The 26,781-nt window shown below is 39.0% G+C and overlaps 1 protein-coding gene across 1 annotated transcript; it reads right to left on the bottom strand.

Moving 5' to 3' along the window:
- Positions 1 to 381: 381 nt before the first annotated feature.
- LOC128382276 (gamma-aminobutyric acid receptor subunit rho-3-like) lies at positions 382 to 23,123 on the bottom strand. The gene is made up of 10 exons (XM_053342273.1): positions 22,987 to 23,123; positions 17,275 to 17,387; positions 7,169 to 7,236; positions 5,949 to 6,172; positions 3,892 to 3,974; positions 3,539 to 3,676; positions 2,864 to 3,016; positions 2,058 to 2,119; positions 1,343 to 1,474; positions 382 to 882 (listed from the first exon to the last, which is right to left on the bottom strand). Exons 1-10 carry the CDS (start codon positions 23,121 to 23,123, stop codon positions 580 to 582), a joined length of 1,413 nt encoding a protein of 470 aa, XP_053198248.1. The 3' UTR covers positions 382 to 579.
- Between the last annotated feature and the right edge of the window lie 3,658 nt (positions 23,124 to 26,781).

Here is a 26,781-nt window from a genome sequence, read left to right on the forward strand (position 1 = left end):
GAGCCGCTTAAACCCCTAAAATCAATAATGATGGTACAGCAACTACATTCAGTCACTTTAACATCCTCATTTTTTTTAAAAAGAGAAAAATGTAATTATAAGAACGGTTAGCTCCACTAATATTATTCATCAGAAGAGAAGGGTATTTTTCAAAAAGCACACTTTTATTTGATGTTATCCAAATTCAGTGTTTCCCTTTGGTTTATGGGAATAGATACAGGTATAAACAAAAGTGTACTAAACTTCAGAAAGATAAACTTTGAATATTAGATGAACAGAAAGAAGATTCACATGTACATATTATTAAAAAACAAGAAATTACTCGACCAACTCCTGTGAGAAAAAGGTAACGGGGAAATAATGCACAAGTTGAGTGTTCCTACTCAGACTGAGTGACTCTGTGCTTTTATCTGAATCTCTCTTGCAAAGAATTAACGACGTATCTGGAGCTGAATGTGTGATCAACAGTTATTTCACTGAAGTGCCTGGAGCCCCGTGGAGAGGAGGACTCTTCTAACATCCTCTCTGACTCAACACTTGACCTCTGTTACAAGCTGATGGAGAGTTCGTAGTGCCTGATCACGAGTACAGGCTCCAGTAGATGATGTTGAAGAGCAGGTAGGACAGAGGGAAGGCCAGGCGGGAGTACGAGTCGATCATATAGCTGTTGCTCACCAGCAGGTCCACGTTTTCACGCACAGACCGCTGCCGACGGAGGCGGGTTCCCTCCGAGGGGCGGATTTCCTGGTTTTGTGTTGGTGTGGTGAGGGGCTCAGAGGTCAGGGTCGGTGCCATCCGGGGGAATGGAGACAGCTCAATGTCATTGTCATGGAAACAACCATCGAAGGCCATCGCCAGGCTGGCATTGAAGGTGGATGGGAGCTAGAAATGTACAGAAAGTATTCAACAGAGACAGAAAACATATTGTTAGACATCCTGTAGAGTGTATTATTTACATTTTAAAGTGATTTAGTTACACCTGGGCACAAATTAAGTGCAAGTGACCATGTGTGAGAATACATTTATATCAATTTAAAATATTTCAAAAGCCGTCAAAATAGCTGCAGGTTAGTATTCTGTTGATTGACTAAACACTAACTGTCTCCCCTCTAAAAGATTTCATCAGAGCAGTGATGTGAAATAAAAAAAATAACTAATTAGAGATGTACAATTTACTTGGGGACAGCTTTCAAAAGTGCCCCATATTTTGTAGTAAGGAGACCCTGTGTTTGATTTGATGCAATGTCTCTGATTGGCCACCAGAGTGAGATGTTGTGTAAGTGTGAGTTGCTGATTTCCTCTGTGTTGATGTGAGGTGATCTCTGCTGTCTCCTGTGCTAACCTTCCCCCTCTTCATCTTCCTCATCTCCTCCAGAGTGGTGCAGTAGTTCACAGCTGCGTATTCGATTACAGACAGGAAGACAAACAGGAAGCTGGTCCACAGGTAGATGTCAACTGCCTTAACATATGACACCTGCAAGCACACACATGAACAAAGAAAAAATCTGTTAAATATTCACAATAAGCTATACTTGATTATTTTCTGAGGCATTTTATTTGTCAAACTGTTGTTGTGTGCATTTACATAGAGCAATTTTCAAAAGTTACAAAGTGCTCTACATAGGAAGCAAATTAACAATAATAAGCATTAAGTTAAATGGGTGAATAAAATATGGTAATCTGTAACAGATTCAAATGAAAAGACATAAAACATAATTCAGACAAATAAAATTAAAGACAAAGAACTAAAATCCAAGTAAAGGCAGGTCAAACTCATTAAGTTACACTCACATACCATACTGTAAAACCAGTATAAGCAATTTAAGACATGATTGGAAAGATACTAATCAACAGATCAGTCCAGAGCCTCAGGCCCCTGAATACAAAGACTGCCTGCTCTCATTTTAGGACAAAAAATCTCAAGCTACATACAAGCTAATGTGGGGGTAAAAGGTCTGAAATATAAAACCAAACAAGCCTTGAGAGGTCACATAAGCATGCAGACATGCACAGATGGCTTCCTAAAGGCCTCTTGCAGCCACACAAACAGCTGTTACCTGGGGCATGGAGGAGGACACTCCTGTGATGATGGTGGACATTGTGAGCACTGTGGTTATACCTGCAGGACGAAAAAGCAGAAGTGTGTTTCACATTAAACATATTATGACCTCTGACTTTTGTTTAGTGAGTTATGTGAAGACTGGTCAGCTGGTCAGCTCATCTGTTAAGTGATGAGTATGTAGATATCAATGTGAGACAAAAGCTAATGCTTCACACACCCGTAGAAGTCTTGCAGAAGATATCATGATTAACATCTCACTTAAAATACTATTCATGTCAGTTTTAAACAACCATTAAATTTGTATTTTTCTGACAACCCCAGTATTTTTTAGCTGGGCAGTAAAATATCACGTTTAAAGTGTCACACGTGTACTTCTCAATGTCAAGGAAGCCAAACATTCATGTTTAAAGCATCTAAATCCTAATTTAATGCTGTTTTGATCACTTAAATCAAAAATAAGACTCTGGTGGTTACACTTATGGTGTAACAGACGTGTAGTGGATGACATGCTTGACACCAAACTAGCTGGTGAACATAGTGGGGCATTTAGCAGCTAATGAGCCAGACATTACCCTTAGGTAGAGAGCAAAAACAGAACTAAAACAGTGAATTTTGTCTTGTGGTTTACCACTTGTTTCTGCTGACCCCTAGTGTCAAAAAAAGTTAATGCAAATTTAAATTAAACCTGTAAATAAAGTACTTTGTACCAGTAAAACTTGTATTTTATCATCCCTTATGTATAACTTTATTAATAGCATCAACAGGAAAAGTTACAGGTGTGTACATTCATGTATGTGTTACCCAGAGAGACTCGAGCAGGAACGGCCCTCCTGTCGATCCAGAAGGAGACCCAAGACAGAACAACCATCAGCATGGTGGGAAAGTACGTCTGCAGCATGAAGAAGAAGATATGTCTCCGTAGGATGAAATTGATGAACAGACGATTGTACCAACCTGACAGAGACAAAAAGACATTACGTTTTTTTTAACTGAAAATCATGCAAAAAATATTCCAGATTAAAAACAAAGGGATGATAATCCTCTTTAAATACCTTTCTTGCCTTTGTGGGTATATGTCACTCAAAACCAGTAATTATTGCGTTTGTGCTCAAATTACATCCTCTGAGTGTCTGAAGGGTTTAGAGGATAATTCGGCAGGATTTAGTAATTGCTTCCTTGGCTAGATCTGTTTCCTCTTGTCTGTATTTTTAGGTATATGGTTCTGTGAGTTACTTCTTCATGTTTTGTCTTGTGTGTTTTTAATTACTTGCTTGTATGTTTGTTTGACACTGCATTACTGCAATCTTGGTCAGGGATGCCTTGCAAAGAGATCTTGTCATCTCAATCAACTTTATTCAGCTTTCACTCTGTTTTTTCCCCACAGTGAACCACTTTCCGCATCTTCCTGAAAACAGATCTCAGCCCTTTCAGTATGAATACAAATTAGTACACACACACACACACACACACACAGACCTGTACTGCTGTAGAAAGCAAGGCCGCTGGAGGGTTGGAAATGCTCAATGAAGAACTGAGATAAGACAATCTCATCTGTCCTCAGAGAGTCGTTCCCATTCTTCCAGTAAAGCATCAGGTCATTTTCATTATACGCATCTGTTCATAGAAAGACAGCGAAGTGTTCAGTTTCGTGGAAAACAAGAAAAATGAGATTGGTTTTTCTGGCAGCCATTTGAGGTTATCCTACCACTGAGTCATTTGTTTCCGCGTATGTTACTTGATGTAATTAAATCTCTACATGTCATTGTTATTGTTATTGTAATTATTTGTGTGCATGTGTTTGTGTGTGTATGTATTTGTCTGTCTCTCACAGCTCTCCAGCTCCAGCGAGCAGTTCTGCGTGTCCAGCGGGAAGCTACTGAAGTCCATCGCGCAAAGGGCGGTCACAGTGACCCTGAAACACACACAAGCAAAATACAGCTTTCATAACAAGCACACCTGCACTGCAGACAAAAGTCATGTAGACATGATAGACCCTTTTTGCTGTTGCCAAGGAAACATAAGCATAACTTTCCTCTCCTCCAATCTCGTCTTATTTTCTTAGTTTATTCAGTTTCAGTTACTGTTAAAGGTTTGACATGTGAATTATATTTTTGTTGTCTTGGCTCAATAGTTAGCCAGAGCTTCTTCAAACCTACAGTTTGAATCAGTGCATGGATTGGTAAACAGGTTTGGTTTCTGTCACACACAAAGAATACTGAAGGGAACCAAAAGCATGACTAAAAGTGAGAATGTTCTCTCCTCTCATTGGTCAGATGTCTATGAGGTCAGAGCTCCTACCTACAGTACACAAATATCAAGAAGTCAACATACTTTATAGTCCAGTTCAGATATTGATTCATTCTCTAACTACAAACACACAAGTACACCTTGTACCCAGTCAGATGAAGGTTGGATCACAGTCCCAACACAAACAAAATGCTCCAGAATTAATTTAGGACCACACAGAGACCACTTCCTTTAAAGGATCTCAGGAGGCGTGGTGGGGGAGATGAACCAGGTACTGTGTCCTAACTGAATGTGACGCTAGCAAGTATCAGCAACAAAATCAATTTGATTTCTTTGTTTTGTGTTGGAGTGTCCTAACTGGCTGTGAACAATGCAGCTCTGCACAGCTGAAGTATGTTGGACACCATTTTATTATTTACTTACTGTTGCTCACATTGAAAGCATGTCATGGATGAGGAACAGCTGATTAATTTACAGTGGTTAAAATCTATCTAACTATCATAACCTAAATAAAGCAGCAGGTAGCTGGATGGAGCTCTCCAGGGGTTTCTTTCACAGATGCAGAGCAGGTAGACACAAATTCAGAGACAGGCTGATAGAAACTGCACTTTATTGAAGGCTGGACCAGACTTGGAGAAAGCAGGGCAACAGACCGGACCAAAACAGACTGAAATTTAAAAGAACCAAAATCAGAGGATCCAACAGAACAGAAGACCAAGACTTAAAACACAAGGGGGATTACAAACAGGACACAGGTGTGCAAAACAAAATCCACGTGAAGCACATGACGATATCAACTAAGGTGAGAAATCACAGGAAATACAAACAGCACACACAAGGAGAAACCCTTTCAAAATAAAACAGGAACTAAAACACAAACAGAAAGCTCAAGCAGGATGTGACAGGTTTTGGTTAAGTGGTTGTGGATTAAATTGTTTGTCGTTTCCAGCAAAGAAACATGTAAATTTCACAATGTGTTTTGGTAACAAGTATACAAATATAGGAAAGCAAGCACTCTTCCATCTTTTACTTAAGTGGTTACATCTCCTGTCTGATTTTGAGTGCACAGCTGGTATGTGGTTTGTTTACATGACATAACAGGAGTGGATATTTAATGGATTTAGTGCGAACAGAAAGTGCCTGTTGTTACACGATGCAAAGTGATAGTCGGACACTCTCCTTGCTGTTAAGACGCAGTGATGATGAATCAGTTTCCACTAGACTTAACAACACAGGTTTAAAAACACTCTTAGTTAGCTATCGTTAACTTATAGTTTGGATGTTGACAAGAAAACTATTTACAAGTTGGAAATTCTTTATTACAGTAACTCTGATATAACATGAATAGGGCAATGCTCATATGTCTACAAGGTAGAAAGCTGGAGTTGCCTTGAGGGCTGAATATGAGACTATACTAACAGTGCATAACATTGCAACTGCTGACAGTCAACTGCTGCTTCTGTTCTGATAACAACAAAGGTTGAAATTACTGTAGAAAGAGACCATTATAAAGCATCTTTTGTACCTATCGGTTATGTATTATTTATATTTCATTGGCTTTTTTTTTTTACTGTCCAGACTTTCCTCTGTCATCAGTAGCCTCCAAAAGGTAACCTCCACACTCACACCTGTCCTGTACCTGACGCTGTAGAGGATGTTTCCGTCGGGGTAGACCCGAAGCATGATGTTCTCCATGGTGGTGTCGTGGATGAAGGAGCGTTTGGAGTGGACGAAAAACACGTCAGGAACCCAGATCTTCTTCACCAGCCGTGAGTCAAACGTCCTACTCTGGTTGTTACGAGATGGAAATGCCAGCCGCTCGTCTTTCCAGTAGTGACGCAGGTATAGAGTCATGGTGAAGTCCTACAGGACACAGTACCAGACACCTGAATCATTTTAAAATCTCCTTATCTATGGATACGTGACATAAAAGCTTGCCACAAAAACACAACAAACCTTTTCAAACCTTTTATAAACACTTTCTCTGTGTCTGTAACATGGTGTCACTTATTTTGGGAGTTTGGAGCTGAAAAGATTTAAAATCTAGTGTCAGATGGATGAGATGGAGGTTTTTTCTCTAGTCTGCCTGAGGAGACATTACTGACGCCTGACGCCAGTGGGGGATGGATACAGATTTTCACCATGCCTGCCATGACAATGCCTTCCCCTCCATAATTTATCTCTCTTTGTTGGAGGAACTTGGTAAATAACTTGTAAGTGGCTGGTCAAGTTGAAAGCAGAGCCATCGAGGGGTCAGAGCCCAGATGAACTGAACCGACAGGAAGTGGTGTCAGAGCAGCCTTCACCTTCATTCAGAGAAAGACGCCACAAACCTTTTTGAAGCTGTCTGAAGTCTGAAAGTGGACAAAACCTACCAGAAGTGCAGGTTTTAACCTTTGTCAGCCATTTTTTAAATATTTAAGAACACAACTATTTTGTCTTGTCATGTCTCTTAACTGAAAATCAGATTTATTTTAAAACATCTTGCCAGACTATGAAGTCAATTGTTCAATGCACATTCAAATTTACTAATAATATAATTTAATGTAAAACAATAAGGGGCTTCTAAAACCTAGAATAAAATAAGGAAGTGAAAAAACCCATCAGTCATAGAGTCATACTGTTAATATGTTCTTTTTTGTTGTTGTTGTTGTTGTTGTTTTACATAGGCTAACTTGCTTTAATTAATCATGAATGATTGACTTGTGTACATTTTCTGCCATTGAAATACACCAAGCATTCATCAGTGGATAGAAAAGGTGTAAAAAGTCATGATAATAATGCTGTTTATCATCAACACTGCAAAACCACTTGAGTTCGGGAATAAATGTAGAATAATGTGACAAACTGAGTCCTCACCATGTTGACTTCTGAGATGCTATCGATGCTCTCTACCTGCACATCAATGCCTACTGGGATGGCTCCACCTGAAACAACAACAGAAGAAGAACATCATTACCATATTGAATCTCAAAATTACTTTTACAAAAGTGGGTGCTGTCTTATATTTGAGCACTAAACAATTATGTGTTCAAAAGCTCAGATGTCCTTTATAAATGGAGAGAGTGCTGCTGTTAAAACAGACCCTACAAAGAGAGGAGCTTTAGGACAGTTCGACCCAAACCAAAATCACAGGTGTGTAATCTGGACCACAAACAAACTGAACCATAGTTCAGATCCTTTCTACAGTAGTGTGAAACCATTTTTTGATGGTTGGCACTTTCTGAACATTTACAGGAAGTTTCTGCAGGCTAATATCAGAACCAGAAAAAGAAAAAAGGAGTCATGAGATGAGGAGACCAAGATTTTAATTGAAATATGGTTTGATAATGTTATAAAAAAAAATAACTGGAAAAACAGTTTCCAGGTATGTTCAGATAAATAAAAGAAACTGCAGTATTTATTGTATAGTATAATAATATAATATATTGGCAACAACACAACATTGCTACATTTAGTATATGTTTCGAAATGCCAAATTGGGTAGACAGTAGCCTGATCATAATCACCATTAGTTTGTCAGTAGTAATAATGCATTACTTTACAGAATCAAAAAACCCTCTGAAGAAAACCTGAACTGAAACCTGCTTCACTGCAGACACTCCAACCTCGTCCAAGTGGAGAGTTTTAGTTTCTCGTGATGATATTAATGATGTTTTGAGAACTTTTCCATCCTATGAGGAATACATATTGATCTGGAGAAAACACTTCATAGAACGTCAGCATATCAAAAATCACTCATTCAGTAGCTTTGATGGCAATCAGTATCGGCCATAAAACCTCATTATGGTGAAAACACTGGTAACAACATCCTCTGTCCTCACCACCAGTTTACCGCAGCCACCCACATCTGTCTTCCACAGTCCCCCACTGCATCCGCCTCATTAGCAGATTAAACTTGTTTAACCACTAAACCAGAACAACCTGATTTGTGCACACAAACATAGCAGAAATAGCTAAACAGCACAAATCCCACCCCAAAACACATGCTTCAATCACAGCTACTCACCCTTTGTTTGCTGTTCTGCCTCCACAAAGCAATCATGACTTAACCAACTTTGGGAAGTTTCGAGGACATTTGTCAACCCAGTGACAAACTGTGACGTGTGATGTTTGATGGTCTTGTTCTTTTCCAAAAATATACTTGGTTAATTTTAGGATTCATTCACCGCTGGGGCCCACATTCCTGACCTGAACACATAAATCAGGAATAATTTTCCAGTTGTCTTAAACTCATAAACACCTTTGGTCTGCTTCAAACGTTGCTGTAAACTTGGGAAAGATCTTGGCTCCACAAAGTAATTGTTTAAACAGCATTTAAATGATTATTTTATATGTAAAGCAGGTACTATTTCTACACCACCTGATCTCTTCTTTAAGTTAAGCCACCTGGACTAGTCAGTGTCCTCTTTTTGTGCTGTGTAGTTATCATTTATGAATTATATAAAACAAAGTACAGTAGAGACTGATAGGAGTGTATTAGGTTTTCTGGTCATTAACCAAAAATACTGGACCACTTCACATTTTTATCTATTAATGTTTCAAAAAGATGAAAATATAAACAGGGCACATTCTGCACATTTTCAGGTCTTTATTTTGATTCTGGGGCTCTACCAAAATATCTTTGCATGATTTCCAGTTAAAAGCTCCTTATTTATTTTACACTGGCCCCTTTATGCAGCCCCTCAGTTTAGCTACTGTCTGAAACAGGCCGTTTTAGGTCCCATCCCAATAAGCCTACTCTGTTCTGATTGGTTAACTTAGCTTCCTCTGGGTGGATACACAAACTCAACAACAGTTTAACAACATTTTATTACTTTATCTCATTCTTTACTCAAAATGTCAACTTCTCATATACATCGGCACACATTTGAGCCCAAATTCAATCTGAAACATAACAGCTGGAATAAATTTAGCAACGGAGGCTACAGAATAGAAAGGCCCTTTTAGATTTATATATATATATATATATGTGTGTGTATATATATGTGTATATATATATTTATTTATTTTAAAGTTGTGAACAATGTGCTCAGAGCAGGTTCAAATTCTGGCCTTTAACTTGAAGGTAGCATTTCTACATACAGTATATTAACCCCAAGTTAACAAGCTTTCAATATTCTTAGGATAGATTTAGGATAGAACATTTTAACAACATATAAATTAAAGAAAATCCCAAAAAGTATGTTACTTCCCCTTTAAGGGATCACTAGAGTTACTGTAGTTGTTGTGATGAGGATATAAATATAAATGTGAGTACCAAATGTCATATTAATCCATCAAATAGCTGTTGATCCATATCACTCAAAACCTCAAATATAGCCTCATGGTGGCGCCAGAAAAAAACTCAGGCCTCATGAATATCTGATATGAATGTGTGTGTCATGGCAATCCAGCTAATAGTTGTTGAGTTATTTCAGTGTGGACCAGAGTGTTCAACTGACCAACAAATTGACATAAGCTTGATTAAAAAGTGTAATTTTTCTATCAAATGTAACCCACTTGTTTTAACCTACATGGCTAATAAGGATTATCTGTGCCTTGTTATTAATTCTGGTATTGTAGTTATCTCATGTAGTCATTGGTATTTTTGAAACTGATTTATTATCTGTGGCTGTGAATGTTTTTAGCTTTTTTGTTATGTTACTTTAATAAGCTTAATTTAAAATAGACAAAGTAAAGATTAAGACAGCGCCAGATGGCTTTTAAAGTGCAAATCACCAAAACCATGTTTACTGGTTTAGCATGCAGAAACACACACAGTCTCGTTCTCACTGGTTTCGGTCTGTCTGTGGCCTCTGTCTGGACATGGTTTACCAGGTTACATTCCTGTTTTCAACCTCAAGCACTGCAAGGAAAGAAAAAAGTCCAAAGTATGTCCGTATGTGTTTGTTTTGCATGTACGCAAATGTAAAGTGTGTTAATTCCACCTTTTTGTTAGCAGGCCAGCAGCTCAATAAACACTTAATTTAATGAAGTTCATCTGACAGCCAGGACCATAAAGCTCCTGCGGCAGCCCGGCTTTGTCCCAGAGTGACTTGTAAAAACCACCGGCAGCACAGACTCAACATTTAGCGTAGCCCTGACAACGGCTGCTGTTGTTAGGAAAAACCTGGAACAGAAGGTCACTCGCTTGCGCTTCTCTTTACTTCTTGTCACACCCAGTTAGAGTACACGTTTAAAACATAAGGCAGGACTTTTATAGAGAGATGAGCAAAAGGCATCCTCTCAAAAATAAGTGTTCCTTCTAATTCCTTATTCCTTCAGAATTATTAGCTGAAATAGTGAGGTACCTGTTTTGCCAATTATTTTTTTTCTTTTTATACTAGTGGTTGCCAAGATCATTTACATCACATCTGTCATCACATCTGTCATATAGATTGAAGAAGTATGCTGGTTTAAGGGTGACCCCTCGAAAAATGCGTGCCTCGTTTTTTAAACCTACTATACATTTGATCACATTCTTGGCAAATAGTCACCATTAAAAAGTATGCCTAATTAGCTTTTAGAGGTTCCTATTTGCAGTGTATCCATGCATGTACAGACAGCTACTCTTGGATTAATCTGGGTCCTAAGACTTAGTCTAAGAAGACTTAGAAATGCAAATATAGTCACGCAAGTTATGAGGATATAAGTCTGTTTTCTATTATTTCTAAGCAGATTTATGGACATACAGTATATTTGTGATGAATATAGAGATATTGAGAAAGTGTCACTGACTCTAAAATGATGTCTATAATGTCTGTGTGCTGTCATGCATTTGTACTGAGAAGAAAAAGTTATTGATGAACCTGTCTCAAAAACAAAGAAAAACTCAACAGCCTCAGGATTTAAGTGTCAAGACTGAAACGAAGGGTGAGGTTTTTCTTATTGACTTAGCTCATAACATTAAGTGACTGACAGCTCTTTTGTCTCTACAGGTTTTTCATAATTGAAGTAAAGGATGTGCAGTTTGTCTTTCCAGAGGGTGTCCCAGATTTTTTTCTGGCACATGGCTCCATATTGCAGCAAAAGGTTTCTGTCTGATTTCTTGCGTGTGGCACAGATTGTCATCCAATCCAGCTATGGATTTGTATTTGGGTACATCTAAAACATTCACAGTTTACCTCAATAACACATAAAACACTTGCCTGGTGCAGCTTTAAGGTCATGTTTTTTTGTCCCAAAACATTTGTGTGCTCAGTGTTTTAGAGTGAGTCATTTAATCCCTGAACACAACACAGCACATGGATCAATTCATGCAGTCATAAGCGGCATAATGCAGCTTTAAGGCCTCAGGATGTTTCTGTCGAGCCACCAATGAGTGTTTTGATTCGACTCTCCTTCGCCTCCAATCAAAGGACGGTGAAAGGTGAGAGGCGGACACAGATTAAGAGGTGATTCTCTGGGCAGCTTTTGGAGAACATAAACACACATAAACAATCAGACTTCTACACAATCCATACTGACTCCACCCAGCAATGCATAACACTGAAACACTGTAATGTAATGAAAGCTGTGCTCACAGCTGCGTGAATCTGTAGGTTTTCAGCCTACACAGACACACACACACACACACACAGGGCCTTTTTTAACTCAACCTTTAAAGGACAAACCAGTGACTGTACAAGCTCACTCACTACAAATAACATATACTTTACGTCATATAGCTAACCATTTTGAACTTCCACACATAGTCAGAAAAAAAACCGGGATAACAAAACAAATTGTGACAGACTTTAATTTAATTAATTTAATTTATCACAATAAATATCACATCTTTAGCATTTTTGTCAATGTTATAATATTATAATAGTATTATATATTATAATAATTTGGTTATAATATTGATTTGACAGGTCTCCTCTGCATTATCATACAGCAATTGTCCTTTAGGCTGTTTTCAGGCTGCCACAAAGCAGAAACAACATATACAAGAACTCTTTTCTCCCATCTGCTACTGCTCTGCTAAATTCAGAGAGGAAAAGGTAATCTGGATACCAGAACCTGAACTGAACTGAACCTGAACTACGATGTACAAACATTGCTGAGGAAACCATTACCCTCCCCCACCTAGGACATTCTGATCACATCTCTCTGTTCCTGCTTTCGAAATACACACCCCTCATGAGACGTGTAAAATCTTCTTTGAGGACAGAGAAAAGTTTGGCCTGAAGGATCGGACTCTGTATTACAGCAGTCGTTCCAGTAAACAGACTGGAGCTTGTTTGTTACCCAGGTCACTCTGGACTCTCAACTGGACATTGAAACATACACCTCCTCTGAGCATCTGAAGAACAACTCTGACCCCAGACGAATGTGGCGAGGCATCCAGAACATCACCAACTATAAAAAGGAAAATACACCCCTCCTAGTCAATGATACCTCCCTTCCTCACAAGCTCAACCATTTCTATGCCTGTATTAACTTCATTCTGCCCTGACCCACCTTGACAATAACAACACCTACATTAGGTTCTTATTCATTGACTTTAGCTACGTATTTTAATATGATCACTTTGGCCACTGTGACCACTTAACTTGACCTTGGCATCAGCACCTCCCTCTGCAATTTGGACACTAAACTTCTTCACTAACCAACCTCAATCTGTTAGTATCAACAACCTCACCTCTTTCACTGACCCTGGACTTCTAACAACAATTTTGTGGAATGGTTTAATAGAGACATTTCAGAAAATGTGTCAAATTTTCCATAATGTATGGATAGTGAGACATGTTCTTCAGTGCAATCAATCCTGTTTTTTAATGTTATAAATGAATTGCTTATCTGAAACTGGGGCCAGTCAAGGTCACATGATAATAAGAGCCAAAATATACAGTAGAAGCATCTGGAAGGCCCTGCGAGTAAATCAATCACAGACGTTTGGTGTCATGATGTGTAATGTGGAAGGAATGAGGTGGTCTGATGTAGAGTTACAGCACAAGTTTGTGGGGATTCATTTAAGTTTATAGACATACTTTAAAGGTTGACCTAGATATAGAAGTACTACAAGCCCTTAACACATGCAAGTAATAATATATAAATGTCACATGGAGTATTTCTGGATCTGAGGAAGGAATGGTTTTGATTCTTCAGCTTCTTCAATGATTCACACACACATAAACACACACACACATGCACACACACAGGGGCTATAGGCTTATCGGAGGCAGAAAATGCTGAGATTTCCTTCCTTTTGAGGGTAAAATTATAGTCCATGGAAATGCCACAGAGCAGTGGGGCAGACAGTGGTGCTTTTGTTGTCCCCACCCTGACAGACATGCAAGACACCAACCAACCATATAGACCAAGGAGGAGAGGAAGAGGAAGCTAAAGTGGCAAAAAGGAGACTGTGTGGTGTCTACCAGGGTCAGAAAGACACCAAAAACACTGATACCAGTTCATAAAAGCTCTGAAATTAAACAGAAAGGTCAAAATGTGCTTGATATGATGGGAACCAGTGGTGGAAGATGCACTAAAAACATTTACTTGAGTAAAAGTGAGATTTCTACTTTAACTAAACAAGCAGTAAAATCGACAAAGAGTAAAGGTTACGGTTGTCTTAATAAAAACCTTGTAGATCATTTTAAGTGGGGATTATCCTGCTTTCAAATCATTCAAAGAATGAAAGGAAGAGACTGTTATCACAAGAAAAATTACAGCATTGTCCTTTGTTCAAAAACTTAAAAAGACTCATGTTTGCATTTTGGTGATGTACAACCTTTTTTGAAGATTCTTATATCGACTGTAAAACCACTTAAGTGGGAATGATTGATTGGGGGCACAAAGTTCCTCATGCAGACACCGGAAACTACAGTTAGTATCGTGACTCCTCCCATTAAACTTTGATCAGACTTTCATGCTTCTCAGAGGACAAGTCCTATCCTGACATTGGTGATAGTTTGACTTTTCCTCTGGTGCCACCAGCAGATTAAGTATTTAAGATTTTAAGTATTCAGTTATCCTGTGAATTTTCTCCCATGAAAAACAATATAATAGATTGTTATATCAGGTACCCAAAAATAACATATAGTTATGTTTGAGTGACAGATGCCAGTGGTGCAAAAGAGATGACATTTGAGGGTGGTGGGCTGGGTGGATGAAGGCATTTAACCAATACCATGAACTTTGGACTTTGCCAAAGGAGACGGCTGTTCGTTTTCAGGTCGGGACATTTAAAAAAAAAAAAAGCATACCTATGATCAACCACTGTGATTACCCCGGTGGCTATTGTTGTAGCCATGATGACGAAGGCTGCCAAACTTTAAGGATGTAGTAACTTTAATGGACAACACATGTTTCTCTGACCTTAACAGAGTGATCATTTTAATCCAGTGTCATCATTTTTAACAATGATATGGAACAGTTTTGGAAAGACAAATTATGCTGTCCTGCCGATCACTGCTGATGTGTCATTCTGGAGTCAGATGGTCAAACCATGTATTTGAATTTAATTTGGATGACTGGTTGGAAATATCGCAACATCATGGACTGGCACAAAATTTTGCTCATGGTTCTCAAAAACCTGCTGTAGACTTGTTATTAGACTGAAGCAATATTTGTGCTCTCATCTGGAATATCTTCCTAAACTGCAAAATGACTCCAGTCATCAGATGAATGTAGTTGAGAAAAACATACAAATATACATATTTGTATATTTGCATACCACTCAAATGTAGTGGAGGAAAAGTAGAAAGTCTCCCAAAAATGGAAATATACATGTGAAAAACTATACTTGTGTGAGTAAACATACTTTATTTCTCACCTATATATGTCAACACCGAATATCTCCTTATCATGTCTTTGTGTATATAAATAGACAGAGTATAAATTATAGAGCAACAAAGTAAATCTCTTCAAGAGCTTTTAGTTCATATATCAGTTTCATTTTCACCCATAATCCCCGTTATGAACTACCAGCTCCAATAGATGTCCTCTGATTCTTCTTACATGTGAAATCATTTAGTGTTTTGCGTCATGAAATATATGTCTGCATGCATATATTGTTGTGAATTTGATAGTGATGATATTCATTGCAGACAGCAGTTTGTTTCCCACCCCTCCATCTGCTCCAGACTTGGAATATAATCCAGATTAATGCACATGACTCCCCCCGACTCACACAATACCCCACCACACACACACACATGCACAGAGGCACTCATTATATTGCAGGAATACACAGAGGACACACAATCCCATTTGACTGAGCACACAGAGTCCTACTGTATATCAAATGCTCACGGACACACAAACACACAGACACAGACACACACACACACACACGCACACACACACGCACACACACACACACACACACACACAACCTTGTGCTGCCACACAATGTAGTGTAATCTGGGTCAGTGCTGGTTTGGAATGACACATCCGTTGTTTGAGTGACCCAGTGCCCATCATCACATCATCAAACCACTGCGTACACATCATCATCATCAGCGTGGGACGAGGAGCACTTTTTTCTGTTAGATGATGTGTGAGTGAGTGGATTAAATTATATGAGATGAAATGAGGTGTGTGTGTGTGCTACCTTTGGGGCCACACAAGAAAACAGGGTATTTCACAGTCCCAAACTAAAGGGGATCTCAGACCAGCATTGGGCCCAAAGGTCGACCTCAACATTATCAGACGTAGTGACATCAAGAATTATCTTATCACCTATACTATGAGAGATGCAGATTGCTTGATCGACAATATCGGGACAAACTCCATATGTAAGTGCATCGCTTGTTGCTAAAATTGCTACTGCGTAGGAAACACAGAGGCAAGAAGTATGTTTTGATGCTTCCTAGCTGAGAAACTAAGGGAGCTGGAACCTTGTCTGAGCTCAGAAAACACCATGGAAAACAATGCATTCTACAAGGCCCAATCCATTAGCCATAAAAGCAGGAACCACCGAGACTGGTTTGACAACAACTCAGACACCATCCACAACTTGCTTAAAGCAAACTGTGGGCAACTTTAGACAAACCTTCATCCACTGACAAAAGCCAGCATTGACAGGCAGCTAAGAGGATAAAAATGACATGCATCATTTTTTTTACAATGCTGTCAAAACCTTGTAAGGCCAAATAAATTGCTTTGTCATACAAGAGATGGTCCTAACACTCCTGAGGGATCAAAACAACAGCCTGTTAAGGGGACTGAACATTTATACACCCTGCCTAATGAGGACTCTGATGCAGGCCTCACCTTCCTGGATGAACTGCCTGAAATTCCGCCCATCCATGGCCTCAGTCTACCACCAACCTTCCAGGAGGTTCTACCAGCTGTCTATTCTTTAAAAACAAGACAAGACTCATCAGCAACATTACTGAGTCAATGCTGCCTGAATTGCAATGTGGATTGGCAAAGATCAACATGATCTTCACAGCCTGGCAGCTTCAGGAAAAGTGCAACATTAGGACCTGTTTATGGTCTTTGTCGACCTCTCCAAAGCAGTCAACACTGTGGACTTCAGTGGACTACAGACTAGATGACAACCTCTTTAATGTCAGGAGGCCCTGGATATACAATATGCAGATGACGGTGCTCCTATGGCTTATACTGTGGAGGATCTTCAGTCTGTCCTAGCGGTGGCTGTGAGAGCGTACATGAAGATGTGGCTGACTGTCAACACCACCAAGACAAAAGTGGTCTGTCAGTGGAGTACCTGCATCCCACCCCCTCTACCTGCCTTCACTATTGGTAATAAAGGGCTGTCAGTAGCGTGACGCTTGACTAACCTACAGCCGTTCATATGCTGGAGATAGAGAGGACAACCAGAAGACAGTGAGGAGAAACACAGGCATGGTTTCCACCTCCACTACCATATAAACATGCCCTGCCTGCAATAGAGTTTGTGAGGATATGATAGTTCAGCCATTGAAGATCTCACATTAAAGGAGAGGACATCGTCATCAGATTTCAACTCAAAAGGGATAAGCGTGTGTATGTGTGTGTGGGCACGTGTGTGTGTGTGTGTGTCTAACCTCCGAAGCCTGGTCTCATAGCGAAGTCATGCTCCTCAATCCTCAGCAGCTGTTCACTCTTTATTAGCAGTGTTTTGGTGCTGTCCTGCTTCTTCAGTTTGTGGTCAATACGTCTGCAGAAACAACACACACGCACACACACATTCACAGAGATATTGTGTTGAGGGATTAGTTGGTTTATTAAGGCTGTAAAAAAAACACAGTTTGGGGTTTTCCCTCCCGCTCTCCCTGCTGCCTGCTTGTTTTCATCATGCAAAAAAAAACTTTAACACACACAAACAGTTTTATTATGTTCACACAACACTTCGGGACTGATAAAACCAGCTGCTGGAAGTGTATCACTCAAGTAAGACTAATGTAATTTACATTACATTTCTCTTACAAGTCCTCTTTTCTTTAACCTTTATATAGAGAGCCAAAGTCAAACCAGGACTTTTCCATAAGTAGGAAAAACTTACCCTTAAAAATACCATTCACATGTATAACAATGCCAGTACATGAAAATACATCCTTGGATCAGAACCTTTCTCAACAGTATGTGTTGTGGCTCGCTTCATATGTTTAGATAAGAACTAAAAGGTAAAAACTTTAATCAATGTATATGTTTTTAGCTGTCTTTGAAGGTTAATTTTCATGGCTTGACAGAGAAGGTAAGTCCGTAATAACAACAAGTTTAGACATATCTGTAACAATAGCAGGACAGAGAGGAGTCTTTACACAGCACAGATTACAACTAGAAATAAACACCAGTCTGGCTTTAGCAAGAAGAGTTTTATGGATATGGACAAAACCAAGTCATGGTGATGTAATAAGCTTGTAGCTCATTTTATTGGGGCTGTTCACACCACTCTTCACGCCCAATAAAAACTTAATTTAAATTTCTGCTAGCATCTCCAGTGGTGGATGGATGCAGAGCAGTCTGAAAATATAGAAAGTAACTCCAGAAGATGCTTTATTTTTTTTAGAAAAACAAATGAAGCAAACATTAAATGAGAGGTTGCATTGACTTAGAGAAGCTTGAATTTCAGTCATGTAATTTATTGGAGGTGAGATTTTAACCGTAGGCACTGATGAAGACTACAATATGTGATTGAAAACTCCAGAAAAGTCGATTGACCTTGTGATAAGATGTTTGTCAAACTCCTCTCTCCAGAGTTTATGAATGAACCTTCAGGCTCAAAACTCTCGAGATGCTTGAAATATCTGGATGTTATGTCACATCAGCTCCGCAAAACATGCCATAAAATACAAAAGCACATTTCTTCTTGTCAACAGTGTCTGAGTGTTTAAAGTACTGTTGTCTTCAGACAACATAAACTAAACACACACAACTTTCACTGTTAAATAAACTATAAACTACTATATACGTCTGACATTCAACCAGGGAAACCCCAATGAGATGACATTCAGGATGTAGAAGGTGTAATTACAGCCCAGATATGTCTACTTCTCTGCTGGGATACATGCTGCAATCTGTATGTGTGTATATTTGTGTGTTTGTGTGTGTGTATGTCGGTGTATGTGTGTGTGTGTGTTTGGAGAGGGGGTAAACACTTACACACATGCAGAACACAGGTGAGCACACAGAGGTGAAAGCGATAAAGCTGTCTGAGATTTTCTCTGCTGATGAAAAGCCTTTTTGAAAGTCGCACACCTTGACGCAAACAAGGACACACGCACACACATATTCTTCTATTATTGTCAGAAAATGTATTTGAGCCAAATCCCATTTCCATAATCCCTTAAATTAACACTACAATCGCCCAAAACAAATCAAATCTGACAACCTATCGCAGTCCTAAAGCGAATTCAGTAATGTCAACATGTTTTTTAAAAATGTGTTTTTAACAGTTTGGTATTATGAGAACGACGAAAAAAGATCTTTGGGGAAATATCAGATAATGCTCCTTTTTGTTGGATTGAGAGCAGCTGGCATAGTAGGGCAGTGTGTCACTAAAAGGGATTTTTAAAAGACCAGTGTGTAAGATTTAGTGGAATCTATTAGCAGAAATGTAAAATAATATTCACAAGTATATTTAGTTTTAGTGTATAATCACCTGAAAATAAGAATTGTGTTTTCATTATCTTTGACTGAACCCTTTATATTTACTTAGGAAGCGGGTCCTCCTCCACAGAACCCGCCATGTTTCTACAGTAGCCCTTAATGGACAAACCAAACACTGGCTTTAAAGAGGGCCTTTTGTGTCTTTTATGAGTTTCACAGACACTGTAGCTTAATGTCTGAAGTGAAACTTTCAGGCGTGTAAATGGACAACATTACATGGAAATAATTGAAAACCTGAGGGAAGCTTCATGAAACCAAGGAATTTTAAATATACATTTGTGTCTTTTGGTTTCGGATGTTTATCTCAAAGGAGAAGACAGGATAAATGATTTAAAGAGCAGATAAGTTACTGCAGCAGACACAACAAATTACATTTCAGGCTGACCCCTTTCCCCGAATGAACTTGGGCAAAAGTAAGGATCAAAGAATATGTTCTCGAAATCAAAAATGGTGATTAGAAATAACAAAGATTTTAGAAATCAAAATGCAAAATCCTATTGTTGTGGTAACATTTGAACCCTTTCAAGATGAAAATACACGCACACGCACACACACACACACACACACACACACACCCTTCTATAACCACTCAGAGAAAGCCTCAGAGCCACAGATGATGAGGGTAGTCTGGCTGCTGCTGTTGACATCAGCATTCAAGCATAACCACTGCTGTAACACTACACTGAATACACACTCACACACACACACCCACACACACACACACACACACACACACACACACACACACACACACACACACACTCATTCGGCTTCAACTTAGTCATTTAGTCTTCAGTGGTCTCTCAGTAACTCTAAATGAATTTAAATTAAACATTTGAAAACATACAAATATTTATTTTGTGATGAAATACTAGTCACAGAATGAAAAGCACAGGTAACCAAATTCAAGATTAGATTCAAGATGTTTTTATTCTATTTAGATGCTTTGGTTTCAGAATGCTGGTGCTCAAAATGTCTGCTGTTGGACAATGTCTGCATTTCCCCAAAAGTTATTTCCTGGAATATTTTCATGAATTTACAGTTACATACTGGGCACCTTCTGAAATAATAATAATAATAATGATAATAATAATAAAAATATTACCAGGCAATAAAAATGATACTTTTATGGCAGTAACTGAGGTGAAGTGAGTATTGTACATGAAGATGTGGGTGTGTAAAATACAGGGGTATTAATATTAATGCAACACTTGTGATAAAAGGTTCTTTGTCTGCAACAGTGCATCAAGTTTTGCAACTTTTTCTGCAGTAAGTCACCTGATCCGAATATTTTCCATTGATGAACAAACTCTATACAGATGGTTTCACTAACAAAGTACAAAGAGTGGTGGAAGAAGTATTCAGATTCTTTACTTAAGTAAAAGTATTAATAAAATTAAGTAAAAATACTCCATTACAAGTCCTGCATGAAAAATCCGACTACAGTAAAAGTACATAAGTATTATAAGCTTGATGTAGTTAAAGTTAGATGTCAAAAGACACATCTTAACAGTGTGTTGTATTTAAAAGCTTGTTATATTGTGTCGAAAACTTCATCTGAAAAGTAACTAAAGCTGTCAAATAAATGTAGTGGAGCAGACAGTACAATATTTCCCTCTATAATGTGGAGTGGAAGTTTTAAAGTAGCATCAAATGGAAAAACTCAAGTAATGTACAAGTACCTCAAAATTGTACAGTACTTAGGTAAATATATTTAAACAACAGCTTTAGGAAAGTGGCCTGTTCTCATTTCCGTTGGACAAATAAAACTCGAACACAGTCTTGCCAAAAGTTGGGATATTTTTAAGTTGTACCAGTAAAATCAGCACCATCTTTCCGCTTGCATAGAAACTCACATTAGGAATCTGTGGTTTTTATGTCAAACAGAGAAGTGATACTTGTGGGAACATGAGTGACGTGTAGTACAGAAGTGAAGTCACAGCTTCCTGCCCCTCCTGAAAAGTCACTGAATATACTGTAGTAAATGATGGGAGTTACTAAAGTGGCTACCGTTAGCTAATGCTAAGCTATGTACAAAGTGTAAGATGCTCACTTTTCCCACAGGCAACAAAGAAAAAGAGGCTTGAATGTGTAAGTAGCTGGTGTCAAAATGTGGTTGTTGTTATTGAGGTACAGGCGTTCAGGCCAAGTCAGATTAATCTTCTCATAGAAAATTCGACAGATGGAGCATGTCAAATCTTGGATGGACATCTTAAGTACAAAAGATGAACAACTGTGTATCTGGTTACAAGCCTGTGGACATAAAAAGTGGCTACCAAAGTACATTTCAGTAAGAAACGTCCAATCACTGAGCTTAAAATGTTGCTTTCTTTTGTGGCTAACTGCTAGCTCAAGTTAAAAAATGATACATGGTACAAACATGATTGTAAATAAGTAGTTAAAACGGTTCACTTTCAGATTCTGGCAGCAGGGTTTTGTTCCCAGTTGCAACAACGAAAGCATGTTGAATTTTATGTTCTAACCAGCTTCTTTGTGGGAGGAGTTATTTTGGGTAGAGCTGGTTCCCAAAGTAATGGTCCCATTTATTTTTCCCACAGACTTTTTTTTTTTTTTTTTTTTTTTTTTTTGTGACTCACAGTTTGGGCTTTTTTACAGCTCGGATTAACATAAACCTCTCAAGGTTGAATCATCTGTGCAAAAGGTGAACAACTGTGTAAGAAAATGTCTCAGTCTTTAGTCAAGAGTAGAAAACTACAGTATGTGCATAAAAAAAGCCCACTGGGACTTCCAAGGCACATTTTGAAGAAACATCCAATGACTGAGCTTAAAATTAGATTATGTGCGCTGCCAACTGCAGACCAAAGCTAAAGATTGTGCCATTGAGAAAACTGATTTCACGTTAGCTTACATCAAATCAATTTATTTTCATATTCTGAGTTAATTTTGGAAAAATTCAACAACCATCACAGTGCATTTTGTGTTTTTAATTTGCTGTGATTTCTCCAGTGCTGTCAGCTGTTGGATATTATAGTATTCAGAGCCATCCACCAACCTGACCATAAAGACATGAATATGCGCAGTGTTGTATACCCCGCTGGTCCGCCTGCAAGTTCCAGCTTTGTGCATAGACTTTACACTGACATCACGGGTTTACAATAGAAAGAGTCATAATTGACCTTGTCTGCTGTTCGAAGGGTCCTGTCAACAGCTTTACAGACGTCTCTTTTACACTGGCGGTCCATGGAGAAAATGCTATTTGGGCCATGAGGGGATTTTCAGCTGCAATACTATGAGTGGCCACTGGGAAAATCGGCTGATTGCTGAGCAGCTGCGCCCTATGCAGTTCTTGAAATACATCCATGTGTTACTCCTGGTTTCTTGCCGAAATGCACCTTGGGAGTCGTATTTAACTCACACCCTGAAGATTCTTGTTGATCCATGTTAAAGAAGACCTCAAAGTGAGAGTCAAGTAACTTAAGAAATTAACTTGAGTTTTACACTCAAAGCAGCTCCTACTTTGCAACTTTACAAATAGTACTACCCAACACCTGGAAACATATTTTGATGAGGATAATTTTAAATAAGACAACAGCTCCTCACACTTCAAACTTTTCTGAAAGAAATACCGAAGAAATATTCTGCTCTAGGCTGTGAGTACAGTGTAAGTGTGTCTCTGTGCGTCTCACCCTCCAAACGTGAACTTGCTGTTCTCCCCGAGAAAGACCTCTTTGTGCTTCCTGCGCCCAGAGCTGCGACCGGCGGTCACCATGGCAACTAGGCTGGCCACGGCAAGGGCCAGGCAAGTCAGCACGTCCACCTTCATGTTTCACAGGTCTCCCCGCCACAGTGGGCACAGCGCCAGCATCCCGGCTGCAGGGACGCCAACCCCCCCCCAACCCTCACCACCTCCACGTCTCTGGAGTCAACCGTCACCGTCCGGCAGACTAATGCTGCTGGTTTTGGTCAAACATCCCCCAGTGGCTGGAAGTTTCTTCAGCCAGAGAGCTCCAGAATGAAGACAAATACATGAGTTTCCTCTTGCATGCATGTATTTGTGTTTATTTATGCATTTTTATATCCATGTCTTGCGGCTCCTCAATCTCCAGCTGAACATCCCAAGCCAGTATGTTGATGATCTCTGGAAATCTTTGCCTTCTGGTGTCTCTGCTCGCTCGCCGGCTCTAATCACTCCTCCTCTCTCGCAGTCTGCCTCGGTCTGTTTTATCTGCGATTTGGTGGCTCTTTCTATCTCTGATTAAAATCGATATGAATCTATTCCTCGCAGCGATAGAGGAATGACACTAATTCCACCGTAATCCTCTTATCTACAGCCACAGCAATCTTTTACTAACCTACAAACTGACACACTCACACACAAACTCACACACACACACACGCACACACACACACACACACACACACACACCATCAGTAATCAGGATTTTCTCAGCAGGACAATGAAAAAACTGGCACCTGGTGTGATTATGAGGTAGTGTACACCTCTGCCTTGTGTGTGTGTGTGTGTGTGTATGTGTTTAGAGGGGTTTTTATGTGAGAGAATGAATCACTGGTTTGGAAGCGGCTCAAACAACAAAAGGTCGTCAAGATCGGCCGACGTTTAATCTGCACTGGAGTACAGCAAACTGCATCTAATCCATCTCACCTCATTCCTTCCTCAGTTTACACCTCTGGAAGACTTAATCAAACACACACATACATACATATTTGTATAGCTGAGAGAGGATATTCATTTAAATACTGCATTGCCTAGCCCCTAACCCTAGCCCTAAACATCAAAACTAAATACCTAACCCTAACCCCTCCCCTAAACTGAACCCTAAACCCACTTCAAACCTTCACCCTAAAACCAAGTCTGAAGCCTCAAACAGCTCTTTAAAGATGTTCCAGAAAGTGAGGACTGTCTAAGATGACTAAAAATGTGCTCACGTTCTAGTTACTGTTTTAAACATGAGTCAAAAAAGCTAGTCAGATTCTTAACTATGTTTCCCTCTCCTCCCTCATTACCCCTACCAGGCTCTTAACAACCCCCACCATCTGCCACTAGAGCTGCTCAGTTTCCCAAAGGTTAGACTGGTTAAGTACTGGTGCAATGTGGCAGGGCTTTCCCAAAAAAAGGGAACAATGCACTCAGCTCAACTTCCCAGGTTATATCAAGGTTACACATCTGCGTCTCACATTGCCATACTTTTCTTTTCAACTGAACTGGACCGTTAAATAACTGAATGATGACATAAAGATGACTAAACCATGACTTCAAGGTTCTTTACGCGGAACAGGAAGCAAATCCAGCCAGATGAAACGTTTAATTTGATGCTCTTGTTATTTGGCATGGTACGTGTGAAACCGAGAAATGTAGGCCAAGCCTTTACTGTACTCTGTGTGTGTGTGTGTGTATTTGTGTGTGTTAGCCAGTTTTTCCCAGCTTCTCTGTGGGCTGTTTGACATACACTTCATAGCACATGGTATACAGCACACACTAAAACAGTAATGGACCTTGAAAACAAATCCCACTGACATTTGATGGTACTGCCAAAGAAACACTGTCCTATAGAGGGTCGCGTGTCTGTGTATGTTTTATGTGTGTGTTTGTGACTGTGCCAATCACAACCAAACTCCACCCATCCAAAGGGGGTGTGTGTGTGTGTGTGTGTGCATGTGGACCGACCTTACTCTCTCCCTGCAGTGGCTTGTGCATGGTGAAATGTGTGTCTGAGTGGAGCCTATTCTCTAAATAACCTGTTGATCCAGTCAAGCTAACACTCAGTCTCAGGAGGCAGCAGGCTTGGCTCTTCCTCTGCTCTTCACTTCTTCCTCTTTCTCCTGAAGTACATCTGAACTGGAGCTGCAATCTAGTCACTGTAAGTCTAAGCTTTTTTTTTGTATGGGGGTGGGGGCTTTTTTTTTTAGCTTTTTCCCAGAACATCATCATACTGTGACAGATCTACGTGATATCACAGGTCTATAAAAAGGTTGTCTTTTTGCTGTGATTGAGGGAATCTGTTTGGATTTACTGTTGCTGATGTCCAGGAATGTCTGTAAGTTATTCCATTCACAGTGGGTTCTTTTATACGGCATTACAGCAAGTACTGTGACTATTACTACTACTACTCTTACTGCTACAACTAATACTAATAATACTACTTTTTTTGGTCTTTTAGCCTGTCTGATCATTGTCCTAGATCATTTATTTGTTGTATAGGAGCACTTTCGGTTCTGTGATGAGCTCTAAAGCTACACAGAAACTTGCAAATCATATTTTTCATTCATACACAAACTTAAATGAATGAAAGTCTAATAAAAACTGCTTTGAAAGGGGCTGAACTGCTGTAGTTTTGAGGAAAGCTGGGAGTGCATCTCAGGTCAAAGAGTGAATGTTAAGTCATTGTTGGTCTAATAAATCAGTGATTAATACAACATGTTATCTCAGTGATAAAATGCTTTGAAGTGAAGTCCTATAGTATTGGTTTGTTATTATGTTCTTTCTTTAATGGGAACAGCAATGTAATAGTTTGTTTTGAATCAATGAAAAAATGTAGGTTTCTAGCATTTCTTTTCTTTCTATTGCTATTCGGTGTAAAATGTTGTCGGTGTGAAATTCTACAGATAAATAGCCTGTTGTTTGAAGTTATAGAACTACATATAATGAAATGATGTTGTTTTGCATATGTTATGAGGGAAGATACACGTTGTATATTTTTTCTAATGTTGGACATATGGAGTTGTTATGTAATGTGCGATGGAGCAAGTGTTTGATTGGACATGAAAATATGAGGATAATGAAATAACTACAGAACAAGGCCAATATATCTTGTTAGGGTTTGTTTAAGAAGCAGCAGAGTGACTGGTTTTAAATGACTTAATGGTGCATTTTCTTGTTCATTTCTATATTATAGTTTTAAGTAAATGTAATTTGACATTCAGTTTAAGGTAAACCAGGACTGCACCTGTGGTGAAAGAGTTAATAAGACTTAATTAACGTGTCAATAATGCAGAATAAAGAGTTACTGTATGTTTTAGAGGCAGCACACTGTATTGCATGTGTTATTTCTTATTCTTCTGTACATTTCAATTGTCACATTTTAATCTAAAGCTCACTGAGTTTAAAATAAACTGTTGATAGCATCTTAATAACACTAATCAAGGTGTTGTTAATATCAAGTAGGGTGCATTTCCCCTTGTCTTTAATTTGTTTAATACATTTCTTATTTGAAAGCATATTAAGTTAAACATTTGCAACAAGGAAACATCATATCTCTTGAAAGTTAAATTATTTGAAATAATGAGATCATTTATTACACATTGGTAGCTTTATACTTTCACCTGAACTGTTTGCAGGGCAGGTTTTGTCTTTGCGGGAACAAAAAATGTGACAAGCATCATCAATCAGCTCTTGATGATTGGACAAACTTGCTTTTTTTTGTCTTGCTGAACACAAGCAAAAACAAATGTCTCTCACTTTA

This window comes from Scomber japonicus, chromosome 21 (genome assembly GCF_027409825.1).
Source record: "Scomber japonicus isolate fScoJap1 chromosome 21, fScoJap1.pri, whole genome shotgun sequence".
NCBI classification, from domain to species: Eukaryota; Metazoa; Chordata; class Actinopteri; order Scombriformes; family Scombridae; genus Scomber; species Scomber japonicus.

Coding starts and splice junctions, on each gene's coding strand:
- LOC128382276 (XM_053342273.1), bottom strand. CDS start 23,123: ATGAAGGTGGACGTGCTGACTTGCCTGGCCCTTGCCGTGGCCAGCCTA. Junction 3,017..3,538: donor TGCTTTCTACAGCAGTACAG/GTCTGTGTGTGT, acceptor TGTCTCTGTCAG/GTTGGTACAATCGTCTGTTC. Junction 1,475..2,057: donor TGTCCTCCTCCATGCCCCAG/GTAACAGCTGTT, acceptor GTGTGCTTGCAG/GTGTCATATGTTAAGGCAGT.